This window comes from Mobula hypostoma, chromosome 22 (assembly GCF_963921235.1).
Source record: "Mobula hypostoma chromosome 22, sMobHyp1.1, whole genome shotgun sequence".
Taxonomy (NCBI): Eukaryota; Metazoa; Chordata; class Chondrichthyes; order Myliobatiformes; family Myliobatidae; genus Mobula; species Mobula hypostoma.
In genome coordinates this window covers 14,580,954-14,608,051 of record NC_086118.1, presented here as the reverse complement: position 1 = coordinate 14,608,051, position 27,098 = coordinate 14,580,954, and the positions used below count along the sequence as shown (strand labels likewise).

Below are 27,098 nucleotides of genomic sequence, written 5' to 3'. Positions count from 1 at the left end.
CCCTTACGGGCTACTTAGAAAGAGAGTCCAAACAATGACCTCTTTGTCACTAGGTTTCTTCTGTTTCAAACCTTCCTTTCCCCTCTTCTCTTCCTTTAGAGTCACCGAATGTGACCACAAAAAGGAGACCATCTTCTGTGATAGAGTTATCAAACCAGGCAAGAGTTACACGCTGATAACTTCCCACCGGTCACACCTTTTCCACACTGCGAGAGCCACTGATTGATTCTCCTGATCAATCCTCCAAAACCCACTCTTCTGTGGGCACACAAAGCTCATCCAGTGTCCAAAACCACGTGTGTCTATCTAACAACCAGCTGACCTTGTATTTATCTGTGCATGCTGAACACTAGCTGTCCATCAATTAATGCCGCCCTCGGTCACCATGACGACCCACAAGCTGCTCATTGCTCTCTCTTTGTAAGAACTCACAGGCAGGCAGTGTCCTTGTATATTCAAAACAAGCTTTAGAGTTTGTATAAACACCATTTCAAGGCAGGCTTCGTCCTACTCTCTCTGTAACAGTTCAGTGTCCAAAAGTCAGTCTCATTCTCCCGACGTTTTAAAGTGACAGTCCACAGAAAATATGAACCCTAGGGGTACATTACATATGGTACATCCTGCCTAATGGTAGGGGGTCAAAGACATTATTGGATAGATGGGAGGGACCATTGACAATGCTAAGGGCCCTGCATACACAGTGCTCCTGATACATACATCTGATCGGTAGAAGAGAGACCATGTTGAACCTCTCAGCAGTCCTGGCAATCCTTTGTAGGAACTTTTAGTCAGATGCTTTGCAATTCCCATACCAGAGGGAGATGCAGCTGGTCAGGATCATCTTGATAGTGCTCCTGTGAAAATTGTTTAGAACAGTGGGGGTTGGGGGTGAGAGCTTCATTTGGCTCAATCTCCTCAGGAAGCAGAGGCACTGCTGTGCTTTCCTGACCAAAGAGGTGGTGTAGAGGGACCAGGTGAAATTGTCACGTTATGTGCACTCCCAGATACCTGGCACTCCTAACTCTCTTCATGAAGGAGTCGTGCATGTGGAGTGAGGAGTGGTCAGCCTGCACATCTTGTTGGTCTTGTTCATGTTTAGACTCAAGTTGTTGTGCTCACAATATTCGACCAGTCGCTCTTCCTCCTCTCTGTACACCGTCTTGTTGCCATTGCTGATGAGGCCAACTACGGTGTGACATCGGCAGACGATGCTTTGGTTTGAATTGGATCTCGCAGAGCAGTCATGTGTCAGCAGTGTGAACAGCAGTGGGTGGAGCACACAGCCCCGGAGAGCACTGGTGCCAAGCATGATGGAGCTAGAGATCCTTCTACCAACATGGACTGACTGTGGCCTTTCTGTCAAGAAGTCCAGGATCCAGTTACAGAGAGAGGTGTTGAGACCCAACGAGGATAGTTTACCTGCCAGCTTCGGAGAGGTGGAAGTGGCAGTGAATGTGAAAGGTACAATTTGCACTCATCTAAAAAGGAAAGTAAGTACTCTGGAATGGGAAAATCTTTTCCATTTCCCCATATCTGTCAGGATTATGCACTCACAATATTACTTGAAGCAGCACCAGAAGCAGTGTAAATCCTTCACAAATCTGTCTCAATAATGCAGCTCACCCCTATGTTTACAATTGCATTCCTGTCCCATCGGTACAATGTTTACCACTTTTCTGAAGCCTGTTCTTCCATCAGATTTTCTACCTAAACACTTGTCGTCATCATTAGGTCGCACCTGAAATTTCCAATTGGTGAATGATTTCCCACCACGCCGCTCTGACATATTGGTAAATCATGTTCATGGCAGGTTACAGCAGTGGTTTGTCTTTGCCTTCTGCTGGGTGAGTTTAAAGAGATCACCACCTCTTGCAGTGGATGACCAGGACGTCTAAGTGCCTTGTCGTGCTCTTAGCGCTCCACAACGCCTGCTGGCTTGCCTTCTTGACCTTTGGACCATTACTTGGTCTCTTCCGCCTCAATCCGCCATGGCCAGACTTCATATGCTGGGACAGGCAGATCCCCTACCTCACCGAGGGTCAAAGTCCCGTAGGCTACCCTCACCTGGTTTGGCCTGTCTGCCGAGATGGTTTACCAGGGTGTGGCCGCTGCGCATGCTACAGCTACTTGGAGCCACAGGTGAGAGCTGAGCACCAGGTGGGGACCAAAGTGGACAAGCTGCCCTGAAAAAGGGCATGGCAGGACCCCCCCCCCCCCACCAGAGGTGCTACCTCTCCCTAGGCACCCCATACACCCAAACACTACATCAACTTTTTTTTTGGTTGATGGTAAATGATCATTGGGAATCCAAAAACAAATACAGAGTGCTGGAAGAGTTCAGCCAGGTAGACAGGCAACATCTTCTTAGCAAAGCTCACTGACCTGAAATGTGATTTCATTTCTTTTTCCACAGATGCTGCCTGACTGGAGGTGTTTTCCCAGTGTTTCTGTTTACTTTTCAGTTTTATTTGTTGAGCATCAGGAATCCATTTGAGACTGGCTAAACTCCACTTCAAGTGCAGAAGAATTTTTTTTTTACAATTGCCAGTTGGGAAGGATTTCAATACCGTCAATCTCGGCTCTAATTGATTTGCCTCAGTAAAGTTGATAGGCAAATTCACTGCATTAGCTTCCCTACTACAAGAAAATAGCAGAGTCTCAGAAAATGTGATTTGCCTCAAATAAAGGTTGTATTTTCTCTGCTCTGAATTTTTCTTTGTTTATAATTTTTTGTAATTCTGCAAATAGTGACAGGCTTCAGCTCACCACCAAAACTTCTTTAAAGGTCTCTTTGCACTTACGTAACTGGCTTTCTGGGATGAATGAATAATAAATTGATTTTACATTTATTGCTAGGTAAAAAAGGGCTTGCATTCATATAATTCTTGTCACAACCTCAGATCGTTTCAAATTAACTCACAGTCAGCAAAGCTCTTTTGAAGTGTAGTCTCTATTGTGCACAACCTAATTTTCTTCCAGAGTTAGAGTCATAGAAAACTACAGCACAGAAACAAGCATTTTGGCCCATCTAGCCGTTTAATCTACCTACTCCCATTGACTTGCACCTAGACCATAGCCCTCCATACCCCTACCATCCACGTACCTATCCAAACTTCTCTTAAATGTTGAAATTCAGCTTCCATGCACCACTTGTGCTGGCAGCTCATTCCATACTCTCATGACCCTCATGTTCCCCTTGAACATCTCACCTTTCACCCTTAACCTATGACCTCTAGTTGTAGTCCCACCCAGCCTCAGAGGGAAAAGCATGCTTGCATTTACCCTGTTTATACAATTCTAATTTTATGTAACTATCAAATCTCCCCTCAATCTTCTATATTCCAAGGAATAAAGTCTTAACCTATTCAATCTTTCCTCGTAACCCAGGTTTCTCCAATCCTGGCAACATCCTTGGATGGTAAAGAAGTTGTAGTTCCATATTCGTTTGTCTTCAACCGCCGCTGCAACATTTACTCACTGGAGAGATAACAGTTTTCAAAAGAGACCATACATTGGATGTTCCTGGCTCATGAGGCACAGTGGCTTCACTGGGCAATGAAATTATTTGCTGCAGGGCTACACATGTCATAAGTTCACAATCAGGCTTATTATCACTGACACCAGTTATGAAATTTGTTGCTTTGTGGCAGCAGTAGAGTGAAGTACATTTTTTAAAATATTGTAAGTTACAATAAGAAATATTAAAAGCAAATAAACTATGAGAAATGAGAGCAAAATGTCCATTGGTTTACAGCCCATTCAGAAATCTGATGGCGGAGGCTTTACAATCTGTTCCTACAATATTGAGTGTGTGAATTCAGGCTCCCGTACCTCCTCCCTGATGGTAGTAATGATAAGAAAGCATGTCCAGGTTGCAGAGGATTCTTAATGATGGATGCTACTTTCTTGAAGCAATGCCTTTTGAAGATACCCTCAATGGTTGGGAAAGCAAGTGAAGCTAGTATCCATGATGGAGCTGGCTGTGTTTATAGCAGGTTTTTCCAATTGTGTGCATTGGCACTGCCGTACCAGACACTAATTTCATAGATTTATAGATCGGAAGTTTACTACAAAATATATTTAACAGTAATAATGGGCATTGATTCAGTTTCATAGTTGCTCTACATCAGTTTCACTGGGAACTAGCTTGGTCTAAATCATGTGATAGCAACAAGAACTAATTACTTTATATAAATCAGGTCAAAGATTTGATTCTGAAATTACAATAGTGACTTACCTCAAAAGTACTTCACAGGCTGAAGGATATTTTGAAACCATTTGAGATTAGGAAAGGATTTCAGTGGAGTATGTTCTTATGTGCATAAACACGGTGAAGTACAATGAAAAACTTGCTTGCAGCATGGTCAGAGACACAGAGGTAAAGACAACACAGAGAACAGAAATTACACACTTGCTGACCACTTTATTCAGTACCTCCTGTACCTAATAAAGGGGCTGACTTCTACTGCTGTAGCCCATCCATTTCAAGGTTTGACGGGTTGCATGTTCAGAGAAGCCCTTCGACACACCACTGTATTTGAGTTACTGTTGCCTTCCTGTCAGCTTGAACCAGTCTGGCCATTCTCTTCTGATCTCTCTCGTTAGCAGGGCGTTTTGCCCACAGAACTGCCACTCAATGGATGTACCTTTGTTTCTTGCACCACTCCCTGTAAACACTAGAGACTGTTTCGCACAAAAATCCCAAGCGATCAGCGTTTTCTGACGCACTCAAAACACTCGGTATAGCGGCTACAATCATTCCACAGTCAAAGCCACTTTCCCATTCTGGTGTTTGGTCTGAAAAACAACTGAACCTCTTAACGATGTCCACATCCTTTTTATGCTCAGAGTTGCTGCCACATGATTTGCTAATTAGCTATTTGCATTAACGAACAGATGTACAGGTCTACCTAATAAAGTGGCCACTGAGTGTACCAGGTAGAGAAAAGAAAAGAATTATATATCTATATATAAATACAAGACATTTTAAATGATCATAAAGCAGTAATGATTAATTTTGTTAATTATTCTTATCATCCAATTCGCCAAAGGCAGATTATTTTGCAAATCTGTATTTCTGGTGTGGAGTCTTGCCTGGTTGCAGTACAAAGAGAAATCAAAAGTGCATTCCTTGTAACTTTCCAATGTGTGTCATTGAGGTATTTAGGCACTCTACCAGAAGCAGATATTGGGTAAAGCAACCCCTCACATCTTCACAAAATATATTCACATCACATGGCTTCCAGTCTTATGTGGTATTTTTCTAAAGTACTTGAGGATTGAATCCTTTCTTTCTGGACAATACCTTGATGTAGATTAAAAATGTTCACCTATTAGTCTCAATAAACATCTGAACCAATGCCAGACTATTTAACAAGTCTTTGCTTTATAAAGCAATGACTAATGCAAGTACCCATAGCAGTCACCATCGTGAGTGACTTGGTCTTAGTATTTAAACTGAGGGTCAGCTCGTCTGACAGAAGCATGAGAATGTGCTGGCAACAGCTGGGTGCTGTCTGCAAGCACTTCTGCTTACTATAACCAAGAATGGAATCACAACCTAGTTAATAAAACCACACTGTTTCTAGGTTTGTCACAGAATACAGGCAAATTAGCCAAGGTGTCATGGTAATCTTCTACGTTATAATTAATTTAAAAAAGCATGGGGTCACAGTCATCCACACTGTGCACCACTTAGTCCAGGCCAACCATCAGTCACTCATTTAAACTAATCCCATTCTATCGCCCCTGTATTCTCATCAGCACTCACAGATTCGCAGAGACAAAGACATATATCCATGACAACTAATATGCCTTCCAGAGCTAGGTGTATTTGCCTGTGTTTGCCCCATATCACTGAGTCTAAACCTTTCCTATCCATATAATGATGAAAGGTCTCAACCCAAAATATCGACTGTCTCCACCTCCCTCACAAATACTGCCCTACCTCTAGTATCTTGTTCATTGTTCCAGATTCCAGCATCTGCAGTTCTCCTCTGTCTCAAATGTACAAATACCTCATAAACGTTGCAACTGTATCTGCCTCCACCCCTTCCTTTGGCTGCTTGACCCATAGACCCCACAACACTCTCTGTGAAAGGGTCCACTTTAAATCTCTCCCCTGCCACACTGAACCTATGCCTTCCTCTGCTTTGGGAAAAGACTGACACTCCATCATGCCCCATCATGAATTTATAAATAGTTCCAGCCTATCTAGTCTCTGTTCCAGCCTACGTAGTCTCTCCTTAACGCTCAAGCCCTCTAGTCCTACTCACTAGGGACAATTTGAAGGGGCCAATTAAGTTATCTACCCAAACAACAGGAATTCTGCAGATGCTGGAAATTCAAGCAACACACATAAAAGTTGCTGGTGAACGCAGCAGGCCAGGCAGCATCTCTAGGAAGAGGTGCAGTCGACGTTTCAGGCCGAGACCCTTTGTCAGGACTAACTGATGAAGTTATCTACCCACTCATCTTTGGGATGTGGGAAGAAAGCAGAGCCCCTCAGGGAAACCCATGCAGTCACAGTAAGAACATAAGACAAGAAAGTCTGCAGATGCTGGAAATCCAACGCAACACACACAAAGTGTTGAAGGAACACAGCAGGTCAGGCAGCTTCTACGGAAATAAATAAACAGTCCATATTTGGGCCAAAGCCCTTCTTTCGGACTGAGAAGGAAGGGGAAAGATGCCAGAATAAAAGGGGTGGATGGGAGGCTAGCTGGAAGGTGATAGGTGAAGCCAGGTGGGTGGGAGAGGCCAAGGGTTGCAGAAGGAATCTGATAAGACAGGAAAGTGGACCACAGGGGAAAGGGAAGGAGGAAGGGTCCACGGGGAAGTGACTGGTATGTAAGAAGAGGTGAAAGGTCAGAGTGGGAAATAAAGGAAAAGGGGAAGTGGTGGTGGGTGGAGAGAAGAATATACAAACTATGTACACAGCACCAGAAACTGGGATTGAACCACGTCACTGAGACTTAGACAGCTGCTCTACTGTCAGTGACAATGTAACACTTCTTACTTGTCCTACTTCTCTAACTGACAACTGCATTAGGCATAAGAGTTAGTCATATAAGAAAAGCCAGATGGGAAATCAGATTCTGATTTCTTTGTCCACTAGCATCATGCAAACAGACAACAAATTAATTTCCCAAATATTGATTGGCTTGTCCCTAGAGCGAGAGGTTTAGATGGGGTGGAGTTTGTTGGGTGTATTCAGGAAGGTTTCTTGACACAATATGTAGTTAAGCCTACAAGAGGAGAGGCTGTACTGGATCTGGTATTGAGAAATGAACCTGGTCAGGTGTCAGGTCTCTCAGTGGGACAGCATTTTGGAGAGAGTGATCACAATTCTATCTCCTTTACCATAGCATTGGAGAGGGATAGGAACAGACAAGTTAAGAAAACATTTAATTGGAGTAAGGGGAAATGTGAAGCTATCAGGCAGGGACTTGGAAGTATAAATTGGGAGCAGATGTTCTCAGGGAAATATACAGCAGAAATGTAGCAAATGTTCAGGGGATATTTGCGTGGCATTCTGCATAGGTATGTTCCAATGAGACAGGGAAAGCATGGTAGGGTACAGGAACTGTGGTGTACAAAGGCCGTAGAAAATCTAGTCAAGAAGAAAAGCTTACAAATGGTTAAAAAAAACTAGCTAATGATAGAGATCTAGAAAATTATAAGGCTAGCAGGAAGGAGGTTAAGAATGAAATTAGGAGAGCCAGAAGGGGCCATGAGAAGGCTTTGTTGGACAGGATTAAGGAAAACCCCAAGGCATTCTACAGGTATGTGTAGAGCAAGAGGATAAGACGTGAGAGAGTAGGACCAATCAAATGTGACAGTGGAAAAGTGTGTATGGAACCGGAGGAGATACCAGAGCTACTTAACGAATACTTTGCTTCAGTATTCACTATGAAAAAGGACAGTGGCGATTGTAGAGATGACTTAAAGCGGACTGAAAAGCTTAATCACGTAGACATTAAGAAAGAGGATGTGCTGGAGCTTTTGGAAAGCATCAAGTTGGATAAATCACTGGGACCGGACAAGATATACCCCAGGCTACAGTGGGAGGTGAGGGAGAAGATTGCTGAGCCCCTGGCAATAACCTTTGCATCATCAGTGGGTCCTGGAGAGGTTCCGGTGGATTGGAGGGTTGCAGATGTTGTTCTCTTATTCAAGAAAGGGAGTAAAGATAGCTCTGGAAATTATAGACCAGTGAGTCTTACTTTGATGGTTGGCGAGTTGATGGAGAAGATCCTGAGAGGCATATGAACATTTGGAGAGGCATAATATGATTAGGAATAGTCAGCATGGTTTTGTCAAAGGCAAGTCATGCCTTATGAGCCTGACTGAATCTTTTAAGGAGGTGACTAAACACATTGATGAAGGTAGAGCAGTAGATGTAGTGTATATGGATTTCAGCAAGGCATTTGATAAGGTACCCCATACAAAGCTTATTGAGAAAGTAAGGAGGTATGAGATACCTTGCTTTGTAGATCCAGAATTCATATTCTGCATGGAGGTCGGTGACCAGTGGTGTGCCTCAGTGTTCTGTTCTGGGAAATGTAGGATTGGGGGATGGGTTAGTAAATTTGCTGATGCTATAAAGGTTGGAGGTGCTGTGGACAGTGTGGAGGGCTGTCAGAGGTTACAGCAGGACATCGATAGGATGCAAAACTGGGCTGAGAAGTGGCAGATGGAGTTCAACCCAGATAAGTGAGAGGTGGTTCATTTTGGTAGGTCAAATGTGATGGCCTACCATCACAGAATATAGAATATAGTATATGGCAGAATATAGTATTAATGGTAAGACTCTTGGCAGTATGGAGGATCAGAGGGATCTTGGGTCCGAGTCCATAGGACACACAGAGCTGCTGCACAGGTTGTCTGTGTGGTTAAGAAGGTATACAGTGTATTCGCCTTCATCAATCGTGGGACTGAGTTCAAGAGCTGAGAGGTAATGTTTCAGCTATATTGGACCCTGGTCAGACCCCACTTGGAGTTCTGTGCTCAGTTCTGGTCACCTCACTACAGAAAGGATGTGGAAGCTATAGAAAGGGTGCAGAGGAGATTTACAAGGATGTTGCCTGGATTGGGAAGCATGCCTTATGAGAATAGGTTGAGTAAACTCGGCCTTTTCACCTTGGAGTGACAGAGGATTAGAGGTGACCTGATAGAGGTGTACAAGATGATGAGAGACATTGATTGTGTGGATAGTCAGAGGCTTTTTCCCAAGGCTGAAATGGCTAACACGAGAAGGCACAGTTTTAAGGTGCTTGGAAGTAGGTACAGAGAAGATGTTAGGGGTAAGTTTTTTTACACAGAGTGGTGAGTGCGTGGAATGTGCTGCCGGTGACGGTGGTGGAGGCGGATACAACAGGATCTTTTAAGAGACACATGGATAGGTACATGGAGCTCAGAAAAATAGAGGGTTATGGGTAACCCGAGGTAATTTCTAAAGTAAGTACATGTTGGGCACAGCATTGTGGGCCGAATGACCTGTATTGTGCTGTAGGTTTTCTATGTTTCTAAGATCAACCCTATCATGTATTTACTCTATGCTAGATTAGAAATGTAATCTAACTTTGAGATGCACCACTTCCGGCCCAGGACTGTGCTGCCCAAATGTACCCATGTGACTAAATAACCTATTAATCTGCACATTTTTGGAATGGGGAGGAAACCAGAGCACGCAGAGGAAAATCACACAGCAGGAAGAAGATATAAACTCTTTACAGACATTGGCAGGAATTGAACTTGGGTTGCTGTCACTGTAGTAGCGTTATGCTAACCATTATGTAACCGTGGCATTACTTGCTGATGACCTCAATGTTTGTTAAAATTTGTATTTCCTCAATCAGTGAAATGAGCCACAGCATAATTTGGGGAGACTCGGATAATATTCAATCCACAATAACATACATACAATGTAAGCGTGAGACATAGCTCTCCCCCAACTAAGTTCAAAGTAAATTTATTATCAAAGTAAGTATATGTCACCATATAATACCCTGAGATTTATTTTCTTGTGGGCATTCACAGTAAATGCAAGAATCACAATAGAATTAGTGAAAGACTGCCCCGAACTAATGTGCAAAAGACAACAAACTGCACAAATACAAAAAGGAAAAGAGCAGTAAGTATCAAGGACATGAGATGAAGAGTTCTTCAAAGTGAGGCAGGAGTCCTAATAACCCTTCAATGACATTTAGTATTGTTTAGTTCTTCAGTACATATAAAATGAAGATACCGTTCACTAGATACTGTATTATATTTTATGAGTAGTCATTGTGGAACAGGAATATAAATGCCTCGGCTACAAGACCAAGCTCAAGAATATCCTGTATTAAGTGGATTTAGCTACAGATTCTTCTAAAACTCTTCATGACCAGAAAGTACTAATTGTCATGGACCTGAGACTCAGTTGCTCAATGGCTGCAATTGTAAATTAAGTATTCACCAACTGGAACAAAGCAGGCTGCTCAATTTACATCTTGTCCGGCTTAAACGTTCATTCCCTCCACCTCTGACACATTGTCACCACAATGTGCATGTTTTAGCTATATCTTTCAAACCAGTGGCCCCCAACACTGAGAAGAGCTAGGGCAAGAGATGAACATGAATTCCAACTTCTTAAGTAGGACTTCCCAGCTACACACAAGAGTAAAGAAATCTTTGCTTTGTCAGTAATAATTAACAAAAAATTGCATCAGCTTTGTTTTGTACTCTGCTATCACAGTTTTGTTCTGCTAACTTCAGCAATCATGTTACTGGACCCATAGCACAGGCTGTCGTGTGGAAGAAGGCTGACTTTACAACACTGCTTCATAGCGCCAACCTGATACCTAAAAAGGTGAATGTCTCTAAAAACTTTGGATCAAATAATATCACAAGGTCACATGAATATTAATTGGAGTATTTTGGGGATTTCTGCTGCACTAAATTTAAAAAGGTAAAAGGTATAGGCTGTTGCCTGTGATTTCCTGACAAGGACTCTGTGTACTACCCTTCTGCCTGGACTAGAGTACCAGCACTTCTACGTTTGGTATCTTGCTGTATCATAGAATCATATTCATATAGCACAGAAACCCACAATGTCTACACTGAGCATCTAAGCTAATTCCCTAGCCATCTGTATTGTGGGATTTCAAGTGCTTATCTAACTACGTCTTAAATGTTGTGAGAACACTTGCCTTCATCTTCCCAGAAGGTAATGCATTCTAGATTTCAACAATACTCTGGGTGAATTTTTTTTCTTAAAAGTACTCTATGTCTCCTTCCCCCACCTCAATTCTATGTCCTCTTGTTTGAAATATCTCTGCCTTGTGGAAAAGTTTTGCACTATCTATACACCTCATATTTTGTATCCCTCAATCGGGTCGACCACCCCTCCCCCACAACCCAGATCTTTTTTATCAGACAACATCTTGGTGAATCTCATCCGCATCCTTTCCAGTTCAGCTTGCAAATCAGTAGTGTCTCCTGTTAATCATGTGAATGGCCTTTCTCTTTCTTAAATTCTTTTGCAAATCAACTCGAATACAAAGATAGTAGATGCTATGCACAGCATTGATTTTATTTATATGCAATTATTGCAAAAGTAAGATGGTAGAAGAACTTCAAATTTTCAACATTAGGTATCATAAGTCTCCCAATGCAGAACACGATTTTGTTTAAATGTTCTCAAAGTATATACTTGAGTCCCCTAGTGATGAAACTGTTGTGAACAATCAAGTCTTCTTCACAAACAAGAGAAACTCTGCAGACACTGGAAATCCAAGCAACACACACAAAATGCTAGAGGAGCTCAGCAGGTCATGCAGCATGTATGGAAAAGATTAAACAGTCGACGTTTTGGGTTGAGTCCTATTGAAGGGTCTCGGCTGAGTTCTAATGAAGAGTAAATGTGGACTGTGTACTCTTTTCCATCGATGCTGCCTGGCCTGATAAATTCATTCAGCATTTCATAAGTGTTGCAAATCTTCTTCAATCAGCTTTCAAATCATTTGTCCCCACTTTAAAGGTTGACACTTTTTGATTTTGAAATTGCAGAGTAAACATGTAGTTCACCTCACTTTGAGCTAAGATTTTGTATGCTGCACTCATGACCATTTCTTTACCTTGCACCTTTTATTTTAATCTTTTCAGATTTGAAATCTGCATTGTTGCTTCTGCTCCATCTCCAAACTGACGCTTGGAAATTGATTTCCTGTGTTCCAAATAGCCACATTACTGCTAGGCAACAAAACAAGCAGAGTGCCCATATATATCAAAGGAACTTAGACATACAGTATATTAGTCTACATTTCCCAGTCACTGTCATTCCAGAGCTGAGACTGATCTGAAAAAAAATTCCGATCTGCTGAGGAGTTATTATCAAGCGGACAGCAAACTTTGAAGAGAGTCAGAGGAAAGGTGACTCCCACGGACAAAGAAGTTGGCAGATAATTAAAACTCTGTGTCAAAGGACAATGGCAACAGCTGGGAGAAGCCACTAGTGAAAAAGAAAGAAATCCTAGAGGGTAAAGAGAATGCTCACCAGTTAATTGTAGGAGTTCAGAAACCTCTCAAAAGCAACATTTCCATCTGATCAATTTCAGTGTAAATCTCTTGCGAGCTTGCTATCAGACACTAGAACAAAATTCTGCTTTGTAAACCATATCAGAGCAATTAAATACACAGAAAAATGTCAATTAGGTTAAATTTCACTCAAACCAAACAAAGGCAGGTTTGACCAAATAAGGTGGTTTAAGGTTACTAATTGTCTCCTGCCTTTACTTACACCTCTTGAGAGGGTTACCTCCTCAACAGGAAACACAAAGGTATCTTTTTGCCCATACTGCAAATCAAATCGGTTGTCCATAGGTGCTCGATGATCAGATTTCATTAACATAGGTAGTATTTTGGCTGATTTGGATTAAACCAATATACCAAACAAAAAAAGTAGCTTCAGGTGCTTTATATTTCAAACAAAAATATTCATACGGATCAAATGGAAAAGGTATTACTTCCAATAAAGGGCAAAAGACATAAGTTGGTCAGCCAGAATTCAATTCTTCGCTGTACGTCATTCTTGTGTCAGTAATTTTGCTACAATTCTTTGCAATATCCCGGTAAATAATAAGAATTGTATTCCTAACTAACTAGTTTCCACTGGCTGAGAAATGGAACTGATGAGGACACCCTTGCTTGGTCTACTAGATGATCGATGAATGGTTCTTTTAGATTGAACAGTGGTCAGAGTTTAAGAAGAACGAATATGCACACATGATATGTTCAAGCAGCTCAGTGCTCCTACTGCTCACGGCACACTTAGGTATCAATCTGATATTCCAGCTTAATAACCGCATGTCTTCTTCAACACTGTAGTATTATTGCTCAATTCGTGGCAATGAGGGTTGGATTTCCAGGCAAGTTTATCGTTATGTGCTCTAGTAGGTGAGATACAGGTCCAGTAAAAAACTTACTTGCAGCAGCATCACAAGCATATAGGTTCATACAACAAAATACGAGATGTATATACATCTTCAAGTTAATTACATTACTTTTGGACCTAGGATCATCCTAGCATTACTTGGAGAGGATGCCTGTGACCATGCCCTGTTATCAGCAGATGATGGTCATTCAGGAACAGTGTGCACCAGATGCTCAAAAATAAGCCAGTGTCCATCTGACTGACATCAACCTGCAGCACGCTCAGACAAAGCATTGCGAACTGTTCGTGGTACATCTCCTTTACCCTTTGGAAAAAGCTGAGGTCAGCGGGTGGCAGGGTTGAGATACGTCTCTACCAAAGGAGGCAAGTCACCCTTGGGCAAAGTGTAACACCTGCTTAGCCCTCCTCCAGCCAATCAGGGTCACATATAGCCATGGGAACAGGTGGTGGCCAGGCCTATGAGCAGCTGGTGCGTATCAAAAGTCCTGGTTATGCAACCACCAATGCCAGGCAGACAGTCTCTGGAGGGAGTATTGATAATGGCTGGAGTCACCCGTCTTGTAAAGATGCTTCCCAGGGGAAGGCAATGGCAAACCATTTCTGTAGAAAGTAGGAAAGACCATGATCACACATATCATTGTGATATGGGACATAACTAATGAACGAACAATGCACAACAGCAACAGTGCCCCCTTTAAGAACATGTGGGACTTGAGGTAGCCACAAAATATCCAGGGGTAAGAACTGAACCAATGACGACAGGTTCATTTATGGTTTGTGCTGCTTTAATTGACTAATACTGAGTAGCAGAAGGTCTTAATTGGTCTCATTCCCTTTATGAGGTAAAAAACAAGTGGGTTTCCATCCCATGCATGAAGCATTGGTTGAAAATGGGGAGAGGATATTTCCTGTGGTGGGAGAGTCTAAGACCAGAGGACATAGACTCAGAATAGAGGGACATCTATTTAGAACAGAGATGAGGAGGAATTTCTTTAGCCAGAGGGTGGTGAATCTGTGGAAATTGTTGCCACAGGTGGCTGTGGAGACCAAGTCATTGAATAAATTTAAGGCACAGGTTGATAGATTCTTGATTAGTCATGGCATGAAGGGGGAGGGGGAGAAGGCTGGAGATTGGGGCTGAGGGGAAAATGCATCAGCCATGATAAAATGGCAGAGCAATGTCGATGAACCAAATGGCCTCATTCTGCTTCTATACCTTATGGTTTTGTGCAAAATGAAAATGGGCTCATCTGAAGCATATGAACAACCAAGGACTGTGCAGTAAAACAGTGAAGGACAATCAGACTTGACACTCCTGGCGGGGAGCTCACAGAAGGATGGGCATAAAACAGGGAAGAGCATAGCCCTGTGGGCAAGGTTCATACATAGTGTGACCAATACATTAAGTTAAAGGATTATTATATTCACCACCCAATATGCAAGCCTGTACTGGTGGAAGAGTGGAAAAGAAATGGAATACTACTGGTGAAACTTATTTCTGTCATCATCACCACAAACAAGTATTCTAGTAAGAGAAAAGAACTACAAATGCAGGTAGCCTGGCTGGAAGAAGAAAATGCTGGAATAATTCCATACCTCAAACCAATGAGCTAAAACATTTCTCTCTTCAAATGCTGTCTCACCTACTGAGCACATCCAGTAATTTTTACTTTTATATTAAATACTGATTCCATGCAGCATTGTAATTAAAGTATACAAAATGATTAAAGCTCTATGTTTCTCTTGCAAGTTAGCTATGTCCCAAAACAACGGTAAACCCACACATTATTTACACAGTGGCTAAGATCAAACTGAGGTACTGTTTGTGTTACAGAAATCTAAGGATTCACGCTCCACTTCCTTAATAAGTACAAAAGGAACCAACTATTCCCTCAAGACACACAACTTTCTGATGTTTAATTATCTAAACCAGCAATTTTATCTCACTTTCAGATCCAGAATGTGGGTTAAAATGACAAGAAGCAAATGCAAGGGTAGTATCCGCTCATGCAGCTCTTTACCCAATTACTGTGTCAGACGACGGGAAATCCATGTAACTGCAGAGTCAAGTCCTATATTTTGGTAAAACAAGCCCAGTTTCCAGGAGGAAACACCATCACTCCCTATAAAAATTGTTAAATACAGCTTCCCTCCCTTACCTTCTTACGATGCCAAAGGGATTATTTCTTAAGTTTTGTTGTGGAAACTTATGTGTGGCCATGATATCTCTGCCTCTCTGTGGAATATGTTTAAACCTGTCTTATTTGGGTTACCTCCTACACTTCATTCCAAAGGACTGATGGCTTGTTACCTTTTCCCCACTCTTGCACTGAAATGGAAGAATTCATTGAATTTTCTGTCTATGTCCATCCTTCCTTTGCCATCATGTGGATCATTTCTGACATCTGATGATCATCTTGGGAGGGACAGCTCATTTAGGGACAGTGTCCATGACACCTCAGCTAAGGGAGTAATATCCCTGCCCCTACCCTGTCAAGCTCCATTAGAATGTTCTATACCTCAATGAAACAACATCTCATTGCTCTCCAAATTGCTTTGTTGCAATGGACGGCTGAGGAAGCGGACCCAAGTGCAGGACACAGGCATGGAGACGGACTTGGACATGACTTGGACCTGAAGCCTTGACTGGGCACGAAACCTTGACTCGGACTGGGCCTCAGAGCCTTGACTTGGACTGGGACTCGGAGCCTTCAAAACAAAACAACGACAGACTACTCGCATCCCGGCTCGGACCAGCGGCAAAACAGCAGGCAACACTCAGCTGGACACGAGACGACAAAAACAAACAACGACAGACTACTCACATCCCGGCTCGGAGCAGCGGCAAAATGGCCGGCAACACTCAGCTGGACACGAGACGGCTCGGAAGACAGTCCTTTATTCTTGGCGGCTCGGAAGACGGTCCCTTATTCTTGGAGGCTCGGAACATTCATTGCCGCCCTAGCTACGGTGACGGACCAGCCCCAAGTAGCTGTAAGACGGGGTTTTTATGCTGCCAGTTTGGATGAAGATCAGGTGCCCTAATCAAGGAGCCCGGTGGAACACGGGGAAAAGAAAATTAACTTAAATGAGTAGTTAACGCACCGGACCATGGCATGCTTATTCCACACTGGCCAATCCTCCAACCAAGGAATCAATTTGGCCCATCTTTCCTATCACAATTTTCCCTCTCCTTTGGTATGGCGACATGGCAGCGTATGGTTACCGTAATACTAAACAGCACTATCTGTACAATCATGGTTCAATTCCCTTCACTGTCTGTAAGGAGTTTATACATTCTCCCCATGACTCTGTGGATTTCCTTTGGGTTCTCCGGTTTCCTCCCATATTCCAAAGAAGTATGGGTAAGAGTTAGTGAGCTGTGGCCATGCTATGCTGATGCTGAAAGCGTGGCGATACTTGTGGGCTGCCCAGCACATTCCTCGTTAATTTAATTTGATTTTATGCAAGTGACACATTTTGCTGTATGTTCTGATGTACATATGACAAATAAAGCTATTCTTTAGATCTTTCATCTCTTTGGTGATCAGACCCATACTTAATATTCTAGATATGGCCTCATTGGTACCCTATCTAAATTTCAGGAAGACTTCTTCATTGCAAGATTTCTTGAAAACAAGTATAAAGGCAAAGGTACTCTTTGTGTTCCAAACTACTAGTTCTAACTAAATGTCAACCTTCTCAGATTTCACATACATGGCCCTTTAGCATCTCAGAAGGTTCATAAATTTACCAGAATAGAATTGTTTATAATTTTTCACATTCCATGTCCCCTGTTTCAACTCACACTGACAGCTAAGTTTGCATAATTGTCTAATATTGCCTTCCTTACAACTTTTCACAGAGATTCACTCTTGTTTTTAACCCCTCTTCCTCCATGTTCCCAGTAGGTATTTGAAACCTGTTACCTTATTACCTTTTCCCATTTCTGATGAGATGTCATCATCCAAGCAATTCTCACACTGTTTCTTTCTCCATAGTTGCTCCCTGTCCTGCTGATTATTATCAGTGATTGCTATCTATAGAGTCCTGGCTTGTGCTTATGTGGAAATGTGCCAGAACTACTCTGCTGAAATAACTAGCAGTAATGGAGTTTAACAAACTTGTCACCTCGATGAAAACAGACCAGCCACATGAAGTGTCACACCACCATGTTCAGGAGTATCTATTTTCCCAAAACCATGATATTCATGATACTGCAGAACCCTAACCCTACCTCAAAAAAGGCACTGTATGGATCATCTCTTGCACTACCAAGAACTTGTCTTTGATTTGTGTCTTTACCTTGTACCAACATCTTGTCTCTTTTCCTCCCTCTTCACTCTCTTGAATCATTTACATTCTGTGTATCTGTGTGCATGATACTACTACAGTGTACAACTTTCATTGCACCTGTACTAGTGCAGATGACAATAAGCTCAACTTTGCTTGATCTCAAAGGGACCACATCGCAAGCAGTACAAATACTGGAGGAACTCAGCAGGCCAGGCAGCATCAATGGAAAAGCGTACTGTCAATGTTTCCGGCTGAAACCCTTCAGCAGGACTTACATCGACAATACTCTTTTCCATAGATGCTGCCTGGCCTGCTGAGTTCCTCCAGCATTTTGTGTGTCTTGCACGGATTTCCAGCATCCGCAGATTTTCTCTTGTTTGCGATAAGCAGTACAAGTTTGCCCCTAAGTTTGAATTCAAGTTTATTGCCTCCTGATTGTACATATACACAAATAAATGAAACAATGTTCCTCCAGATCACTATGTGCCCACACAGCACATAAACCAAAATATTATACTATGAAGAAGTTAATAAAATGCAATTCAAAGTTCATGTAGTAAAGCACAGCACAGGTAAACAATAAACAGTAAACAGCTCGCTGTCCCAGTGACAAGACCGTGGTCATGGCAGGGTATTCATTAGTCTGACAGCCTGAGGAAAGAAGCTGTTACCCAGTCTGGCAGTCCTAGTCCTATCTCCTCCCTGACAGAAATGGGTCCAAGAGATAGTGGGATGGGTGGCAGACATCGTCAACAATGCTTTGGTACCTTCATCTGCAACACTCCCAGGAAATGTCACAAATAAGCGGGAGGGAGACCCCAATGCTCTTCTCAACAGTTTTTACTGTCTCTGTAGGATCTTGCGGTCTGATGTCAAGCAGCTTCCCATACCACACAATGATGGAGCCAGACTGGACACCCTCAAAGGTGCTCCTGTAGAACGTTGTTATAATAGGGTGGGAAGCCTTGCACATCTTAATCTCCTCAGAAAGTGTAAATGCTGCTGTGCCTTTTGAGTAGTGAGGTGGTGTTTTGGGTCCCGTTTAGATTGTCCGTTATGTCCATTTGTGTTCTTTGCTCTCCACAGCAGGGCCATTGATGTGCAATGGAAAGTAGTTGACCTGTGTCCTCCTGAAGGTCACAATCACCTCTTTCATCTTGTCCACATTGAGACTCAGATTATTGTTCTCACACCATTTGACAAGCCTCTCAACATTCCCTCTGTATGCTGATTCATCATTGTTGGTGATGAAGCCAACCACTGTAGTATCACCAGTGAACATGACGATACGGTTTGAGCTGAATCTGGCAGTGCAGTTGTGAGTCAGCAGCTTGAACAGCAGCAGGCGAGGCACTCCGCTCCACGTGATGGAGCTTGAGATGTCACTGCCAACTCGGACTGACTGGGGTCTTTCAGTTAAGAAGTCCAAGATCCAGTTACAGAGAGGTGTATTGAGTCCCAATGAGGACAGTTTACTCACCAGCCTCTGAGGCATTATTTTCTAGGCGGGGCAGGACGGAGTGGAGGGCCAAGATTATGGCATCATCAGTGGACCAGTTTGAGTGGGAGACGAACTTGAAAGGGTCCAATCTAGCTAGAAGATGAGATTTTTATGTGGTCCACTATCAGCCACTTAAAGCGCATCATGACTGTTGAAGTCAGTGCTACTGGAAGGTAATTGTTTAAGCCATTTACCGCTCTATTAAAGTGTCTGAAGGCAGCCTCTGGTTGTACAGTCTCCAAGCGCCTGACTCTCAAGGTCTCGTACAGTTCCTTGAGAGCCAGGTCAGTATCAGCCTGCAGTGGAATATACACAGCTGTGATAATAACAGCCATGAACTCCCTAGGCAGCCAGAAAGGTCTACACAGCAGCACAAGGTACTCCAGATCTGGGGAACAAAAGGATTTGTGGGCAAGCACATTCCAGGGGTTGCACCAAGCATTATTGATCATGAAGCATACCCCACCTCCTTTACTCTTCCCGGAGAGGTTTTTAGACATGTCTGCCTGGACAGGGAAACCCAGAAAGCTCTGGCATGATCTCTTCCGTCAGCCATGTCTCCACAAAGCACAAGACGTTACATTACTTTGTTTCCCGCTGATAGGCGATTCTGGCTCTCAGTTCACTCAGTTCTATATTTTCCTGATTTTACTCACAGAATTATTAAACAGAATGTCAATCTAGGATAAAATTATAGGTAGAAGCAGGGTGTTTAACAACATGAGAGATAATGTTGTTTTTGAGAAGAGCTGTTTGAGTAGGCAGAGAGAAACTGGGAGATTATGAAGCCTGAGGAAGTTATCATGTGACATGATACCAATGAAAGGTCACTAGGGTGCAGTGAATCTTTCCAGCATTACTAGCTGTTATGCATTTCCCCCATTTCAATATACTTAAGGATTATTTCTAGTGAAGTGGCATTGACTTGACACATTAACACTGTTGTCCTCACTACTGAGCCTACATCACCTACTAAGCATCCCCAGCATTTTATTTTTCTTTAAAGGACTTAGTATTTGGCCTCAAATCAACATAAGATCATGAAGGTTTGTTCAAAGTAAATTTATTAACAAAGTACATATATGTCACCATATATAATGCTGAGATTCATTTCCTTGCAGGCATACTCAATAAATCCAATAACCATAATGGATTCTATGACAGACCACACTAACTGGGCATACTACCAGTGAGAAAATGACAACATACTGTGAAAATACAAAAAGAAAGATGAAATAATAGCAATAATAGTAATAAATATGCAATAAATTTCAAGAAGATGAGATGAAGTCCTTGAAAGTGAGTCCAAAGGTTGTGGGATAGCCTGCCACAACATATAGACTGTCACAAAACAGTTTTAAACCATAATTTCTTTGCCAACAGTAAATGGACATTATACTTTGAAGAAAGCACTGTGAGGGAGGCAATTTATTTTCAATTAACAATTACATATACAGAAATCAGTCACTGTTCTCTAATATCCACGCATGAACGATTGAAATACACTGAACTGGGCTGAAATAAATAAATTTTCACTCTATTTATTCTTCGCAACAAAAATAGCATGTCAAAGTTCAAAGTATATTATCAAAGTCTGTATACATTATACAACCTTGAGATTCATCTCATCGGCAGCCACAAAACAGGAAACCCAAAAGAGGCCTTTAAAAAAAATGACAAATGCCCAGTGTACAGAAAAAAAATCATGCAAACGATAAAATAAAGCAACTAGCACTTAGAATGAAAGGGTGTCCTCAGACATGAAGCTGGAGCAGGTCCACAGCCTCAGGCTACATCCATACGAGATCGGATAAATCTGTAACCAAAGCTTTTTCTCTTCATTTTGACCCTCCGTCCACAGTGAAATGGCGTTTTCCTCCCCCAAAAATGGAGCTTTTCTAAAACGCTCTTCAGAGCGTTTAAATCTGAAAACGCCGGTTGGGTGGTGTAGTGTGTACGGGGTAACCGGAGCTTTTTAAAAATGCTGTCATGATGTGCCAGAACAGATGGTGGTGACAGCGCGGCATTTCATGGTTTTCTTGACACAACCTCCAAGACCACAACAACAATATCTGACAATAGATGTGTAACAGCCTAATGTAACATTGTATGGAAATACAAGATAACACTGATGCAGACATGTTTTATACACTTAACAAGGTGTTTTATTAATGTATTGCTTGTGCAAACATGCAATAGATGCAATCGTCACTACTTCCAAAATGTCATTTTTAAGTAGTAGCTTATGTTTGGCATAGACGTGAAAATGTTAAGGCCTAAAAAGGAAAATTGTAAGTTTCACTTTTACTCAGGTAAAAATAAAATCACTTTTGCCCAGTAACTCGTTTTATTGTACATGTTAAATACAGCAAAATAATACAGAAAGACCTGGCAAAAGTAAAGGCAAACAAATGAGGTAACAGCAAATTTCACTTTTGCCCAGTAACAAGCCTTATTGCATTTAGTTGTAGCGGTTGTCCCTTTCAACAGTGAAGAGACTGTGGCTGTAGGAAATGTTTCCAGGGTGACCCCTTTGTGGGAGTGGGGAAGATGTTGGTGGGGCCACCCGGGGGCCTGTGTGTCCGTATGTGTAGCTATTGTAGTGGCTGTGAGGCTGGTATGGTGGTGGTGAAAAGTACTCGGGGGGAGGGAGCCATCATATTCCTCATCATTGCAAATCCCTCTGCAACAGAGTTAGTCAGTTTTTCAATGTTTGTTGTCAGCCGGGTCATACTGTCCGTGAACTCCCAGTCGTTTGCCTCCATATGCTCCAGTATTTGTTTTTTTAAGTTTTAAGTCCTCCTGCGCGAGAGCCAACAGCTGTCCATCGTTTGGCAATTTCCTTTTAAGTTTTTCTAGTCTGTAACTGGACAAACGCGCACCAAGTATACCATTTCCTCTTCACTTGTTTTCTGTAGATGTGTCCTGCGCATGCCCAGTAGGAGGAGATTCACCCAAATACCCATGTTAATATGGATGGAGGTATTTTCAAAAACACCTGATGTGGATGCCTATCGTTTTTACCCAAAACCGGCATTTTCAAAATTATCCGGTCTAGTGTGGACGTAGCCTCAGCCTCGGTTCATGACATAGCAGAGTAAAATGCCGCATATAATTAACTTCTAGCTTATATCACACCATGGGCCAATCCCACCAAGTGAGAAGATGTCAGCAGTAATTGCAGTTTGTCAGGATTATTGTCCATCATGCATGAACACAGAGCAACCAAACATTCTGACCGTGACATCCCTACAGTGTTCTGATCCAGATTCAGAATCCAGCAACAGAGCACGACCTGTAATTTTTATTTTAAGATTTTTTCTTATTTAAAAAAGAGATGATTGCTTGTTTGTTGCGTGCAAATGTCAGACATTCAGAATCAGTAAAACCAACACCTTTGAAAGCTGGTGAGCATTGTGAGAGGCCTCACCAGCTGTCAAAGCCATTCTGTGATAGTGCTCTGCTATTAGATTTCCCTGGGAAGGAAGCTTGCACAGACTGCCCTGTCTTTAGATCTGTATAGGATCCGAAAGCACATTTATCTGAATAACAGTTACAGCGGTATGAGAAAAGAACAAAGGAAAGTTATATTCTTATGAGATGAAATTTAGAAAGAAAACTGCAGATGATAGAAATCCAATGAAAAAACAGAAAATGTTAGAGAAACTCAGCAACTCAGACGGCATTTGTGCAGATAAACAGTTAATGTTTAAGATGAAAGATCCTTCCTTCCTTAGAAAAAGAGAAATAAGTTACTTGGGATAGTAGTGAAATGTTGAAACTAAGGGAATTTCTCTGATAGAATGAGTTGCAGGCACAAAGCGTTAACAGTTTCTCATTTGCAGATGCTGCCTGAATTGCTGAATTTTCTTCAGCATTCTCTATTTTTGTTACATTCTTATTAATTGCTTATGTAAAGTTTCTAATCAGTTGAAAGTGTTTAAATCAATTGTAATGTTGTTAATCTTATTTTAATATTTTATTATTAACCGTATTAAGTGAGATACTCGGATGCATTTGTGAAACTTATGCAGTCCACATTTCTAGGGTGGACCTTTGCCAGCTGACGACAGCATGTTGGTGGATGGGGGGACTTGTCTGGCTAACTTATGTAACTCAAGACATTTTTTCTGCACAGGATATTGATGTTCTGTTCCAGGATCACCTACACAAATGAGATCAACTTCTTTGGCTCATGAAAGGTTGGGGGAAATGGGGAAGATGAATGAAGTGCCCCCCCCCCATTCAGAAATACTTGCACCAGTATGTCAAGTATGAATTATAAGTTCACAATTTTACAGCATGGAAACAGTCTGTCTAGCCAAACTCATCCATGCTGACCATAATGCCCACCTAAGCTAACTCACTTGCCTATGATGACCCACATCCCTGTCCAGGTACTTGACTAAATGTCATGCAACTATATTTGTTTTATATCCAAAAGGTTGTTCTATATAACCACAGTCCCATGTACGAAAAACTTCCCAAATGATGTCCCGATTCCTATGTTCCTGGGTATGTTGGTTGGCATGGGTGAGTTGGGCCAAATGGCCTGTTTCTGTGCTGTATTACTCTATGCCCAATATCTGCTCTAGCTCCACAATGAATCCATCATCTTCTCTGACAACACACATCAAAGTTGCTGGTGAACGCAGCAGGCCAGGCAGCATCTCTAGGAAGAGGTACAGTCGAAGTTTCAGGCCGAGACCCTTCGTCAGGCCTGATGAAGGGTCTCGGCCTGAAACATTGACTGTACTTCTTCCTGGAGATGCTGCCTGGTCTGCTGCGTTCACCAGCAACTTTGATGTGTGTTGCTTGAATTTCCAGAATCTGCAGAATTCCTGTTGTTTGCGTTGTTTCCATCATCTTCTCTCGTCAGCAAAATATATACTAGAAACTGAGCTCAATCTCCCAAGTTAACACTGATATCTTCTCGTCCAAAAGTCTAAGGGAGGTCACAAGTATCAAATAAGTTGTGACACTCTGCATTAGTGGCTGCAGTTTCTAGCTCATATTTTATAATATAATAATGGAAGAGACATAGGATTGAAGATTTGGAACTCTTTCATGTTATCATTAATGCTTTAGAGCTCTGACCAATACCTAGCTGGTTGCCAGAGGAACGCAAAAATAATTGTGCCTAGTCCACTCACCTCCCCTCTCTGTGCTTTCAGTTTGCTGTTGGCCTTAGTCAGACAGCTTTCTTTGTCTTCCCCAACTTGTAAGTCTTCCAATCTGTTCTGGAGAAAAGATAGAAGGTGTGAAAACATTTTTAGCTACAAAGTGATTCGCTAATGCACTTAGTTATAGCATTATGACCACATTAACTCGTTTTACTATGATTGCACCAAGGAAAACAATGACATGACTTTATGTTCAAGCTTCAATAACATCTAGCATTGTCAACATAAAAATATTCCTCATATTTACTTTGACTGCACAAAACAGAATTCAAAATTTTTATCTCTATTATTGTATGACAGATTCACTTCCAGTCCAATGATGAACTAACACTAATAGTCATAATCATGTCTGAGAAGATAGGAACAGATACAATGTTCCCTGATCTTTATGAACTGGAAAGGAAGAAGGAAAAAAGAAGAGTTGCTACCACTGCTACTCCCAATCATTGAGCACATCTGCATGAAACACTGTCATAGAAAAGCAGCAGCCATCATCAGAGATCCCCAGCACCCCAGTCGCTCTCTTTTCACTGCTGCCATTAGGTGGAAGGTACAAGAGCATGAGGACTAGCACCATCAGGTTCAAGACCAGTTACTACCCCTCAACCATCAGGTTCAGGACCAGTTACTACCCCTCAACCATCAGGTTCAGGAACAGTTACTACCCCTCAACCATCAGGTTCAAGACCAGTTACTACCCCTCAACCATCAGGTTCAGGAACAGTTACTACCCCTCAACCATCAGGTTTAGGACCAGTTACTACCCCTCAACCATCAGGTTCAGAAACAGTTACTGCCCCTCAACCATCAGGTTCAGGAACAGTTACTACCCCTCAACCATCAGGTTCAGGAACAGTTACTACCCCTCAACCATCAGGTTCAGGAACAGCTACTACCCCTCAACCATCAGGTTCAGGAACAGTTATTACCCCTCAATCATCAGGTTCAGGAACAGTTACTGCCCCTCAACCATCAAGTTCAAGACCAGTTACTACCCCTCAACCATCAGGCTCAGGAACAGTTACTACCCCTCAACCATCAGGTTCAGGAACAGTTACTACCCCTCAACCATCAGGTTCAGGACCAGTTACTACCCCTCAACCATCAGGTTCAAGACCAGTTACTACCCCTCAACCATCAGGTTCAGGAACAGTTACTACTCCCATCCATCAGGTTCAAGAACAGTTACTACCCCTCAACCATCAGGTTTTTGGATAAAAGCGGATAATTACACTCACTTGTCCCATCATTCAGATGTTCCAACAATCAGTGATCTCACTTTAAGGGCTCTTTATTTCATTATCTCATGTTCTTGTTATTGATGCTATTTATTTATATTTGCTTTTGCAGAGTTTGCTGGCTTCTGCACTCTGGTTGATCTTTCATTGATCCTGTTATTGTTCTATTCTATAGATTTGCAGAGTATGCCCACAAGACAATGAATCTCAGTGTTGTATATGGTGACATATGTACTTTGATAATAAAATTTACTTTGAACTTTGTATTTCACATCCCTAAGAAACATTATGTAACTGGATACAAACATAAAAATCCCTTTCATTTCTTTCTTCATATTAAAGTCAAGTTTTTTTTAATATATGTTAAAATATCAGTAATGAAAGCAGCATGAAAATTTGAGCTTGGGTATCCAACCTAACCCTGACAATCTAAAACATTCAGATTCAGAGAATGCAATCCCAACCAGGCTCAAGAGTTTATTGAAAATTTGATTTACTTTCTGTGTTACTGCTATGGACACACTTAAGGTTGTTACATTTATACTGATAGATCACATTGACTCAGTTATATGAAGAAGAAATCCTTAAGCGCTTGTCAGGTCTCATTTGCTAGGATTTAGTTTTCTACCTGAAAAGACCACTTAATAAAATTTGTGACACATTGTAAAGGAACCATCATTTTATTGATTTCTCAAAGTCAACTTAAGTTAAAGATTTTCCTAACAATGCTCCTGTTGACTCAGTTGCTTCTTGTATTTTTGGTAACTGGAAAGATTCTACAGGAATTACATTTTCTGAAGAAGTCAACATGTCGAAAATAAGATGGAAAGCGTTATTGTGGAAAGGTGCAGTAAGATCACGGACATTACATGTAATTTCTAGCATCAGGCATTTGGCTTGCTATGGATACCTTATTTGCTTGGAGATGCACGGATGAACAGAGAACTACATCAAAGATAACTGGCAATTCAGACAAAACTCTTTTAAAAATGTCATCACCTGATCAAGAAAAACTGCATCTGTGAAAGTATGAAAACTTTGAATTAGAAAAATGTTAAACAAAGCTAGCATGCTGGTGGTGTTTTAATATTCAAATGCCAGGAAATGTTCCATCTGTAAGTAATTGTCTTTTAATAAATACGAAAATCTCGGTGTGAGTCACATATACTAGACCAAAAGAATAGCATCTGTTCATCATTAAATAATGATTGAATTATTAAAGTATTCACTGGCTTGTTAAGCTACCCCCTCATCTGCAAGTATTCACTGTGGTACTTGATTACTGCACAGAACAAAACAAGGTTTAGGGAAACATCCTGGTGCTCTAGCTGGCACCACATCAATCAGGGCACTGGCTTGCCCTGAATGCTTTTATATGAAACTGTTTATACTTCCAATTATTGTTATTCTTAAAAGGATGTTCAAGCAATATCCAGGCCACTTAC

General features: G+C 41.8%; 1 protein-coding gene across 9 annotated transcripts in view; it reads right to left on the bottom strand.

Moving 5' to 3' along the window:
- LOC134360180 (myosin-16) overlaps positions 1-27,098 on the bottom strand; it is a 339,036-nt gene that overhangs the window by 131,727 nt on the left and 180,211 nt on the right. For 7 of the 9 annotated variants that reach the window (XM_063074218.1, XM_063074220.1, XM_063074222.1 and 4 more), the window contains one exon: positions 24,386-24,472. In XM_063074218.1, coding sequence (XP_062930288.1) covers positions 24,386-24,472 — 87 coding nt within the window. Of the gene's footprint in view, position 1; positions 362-12,538; positions 12,619-24,385; positions 24,473-27,098 lie in introns of those variants that run through there. The other 2 variants (XM_063074228.1, XM_063074225.1) reach the window with 2 other exon arrangements.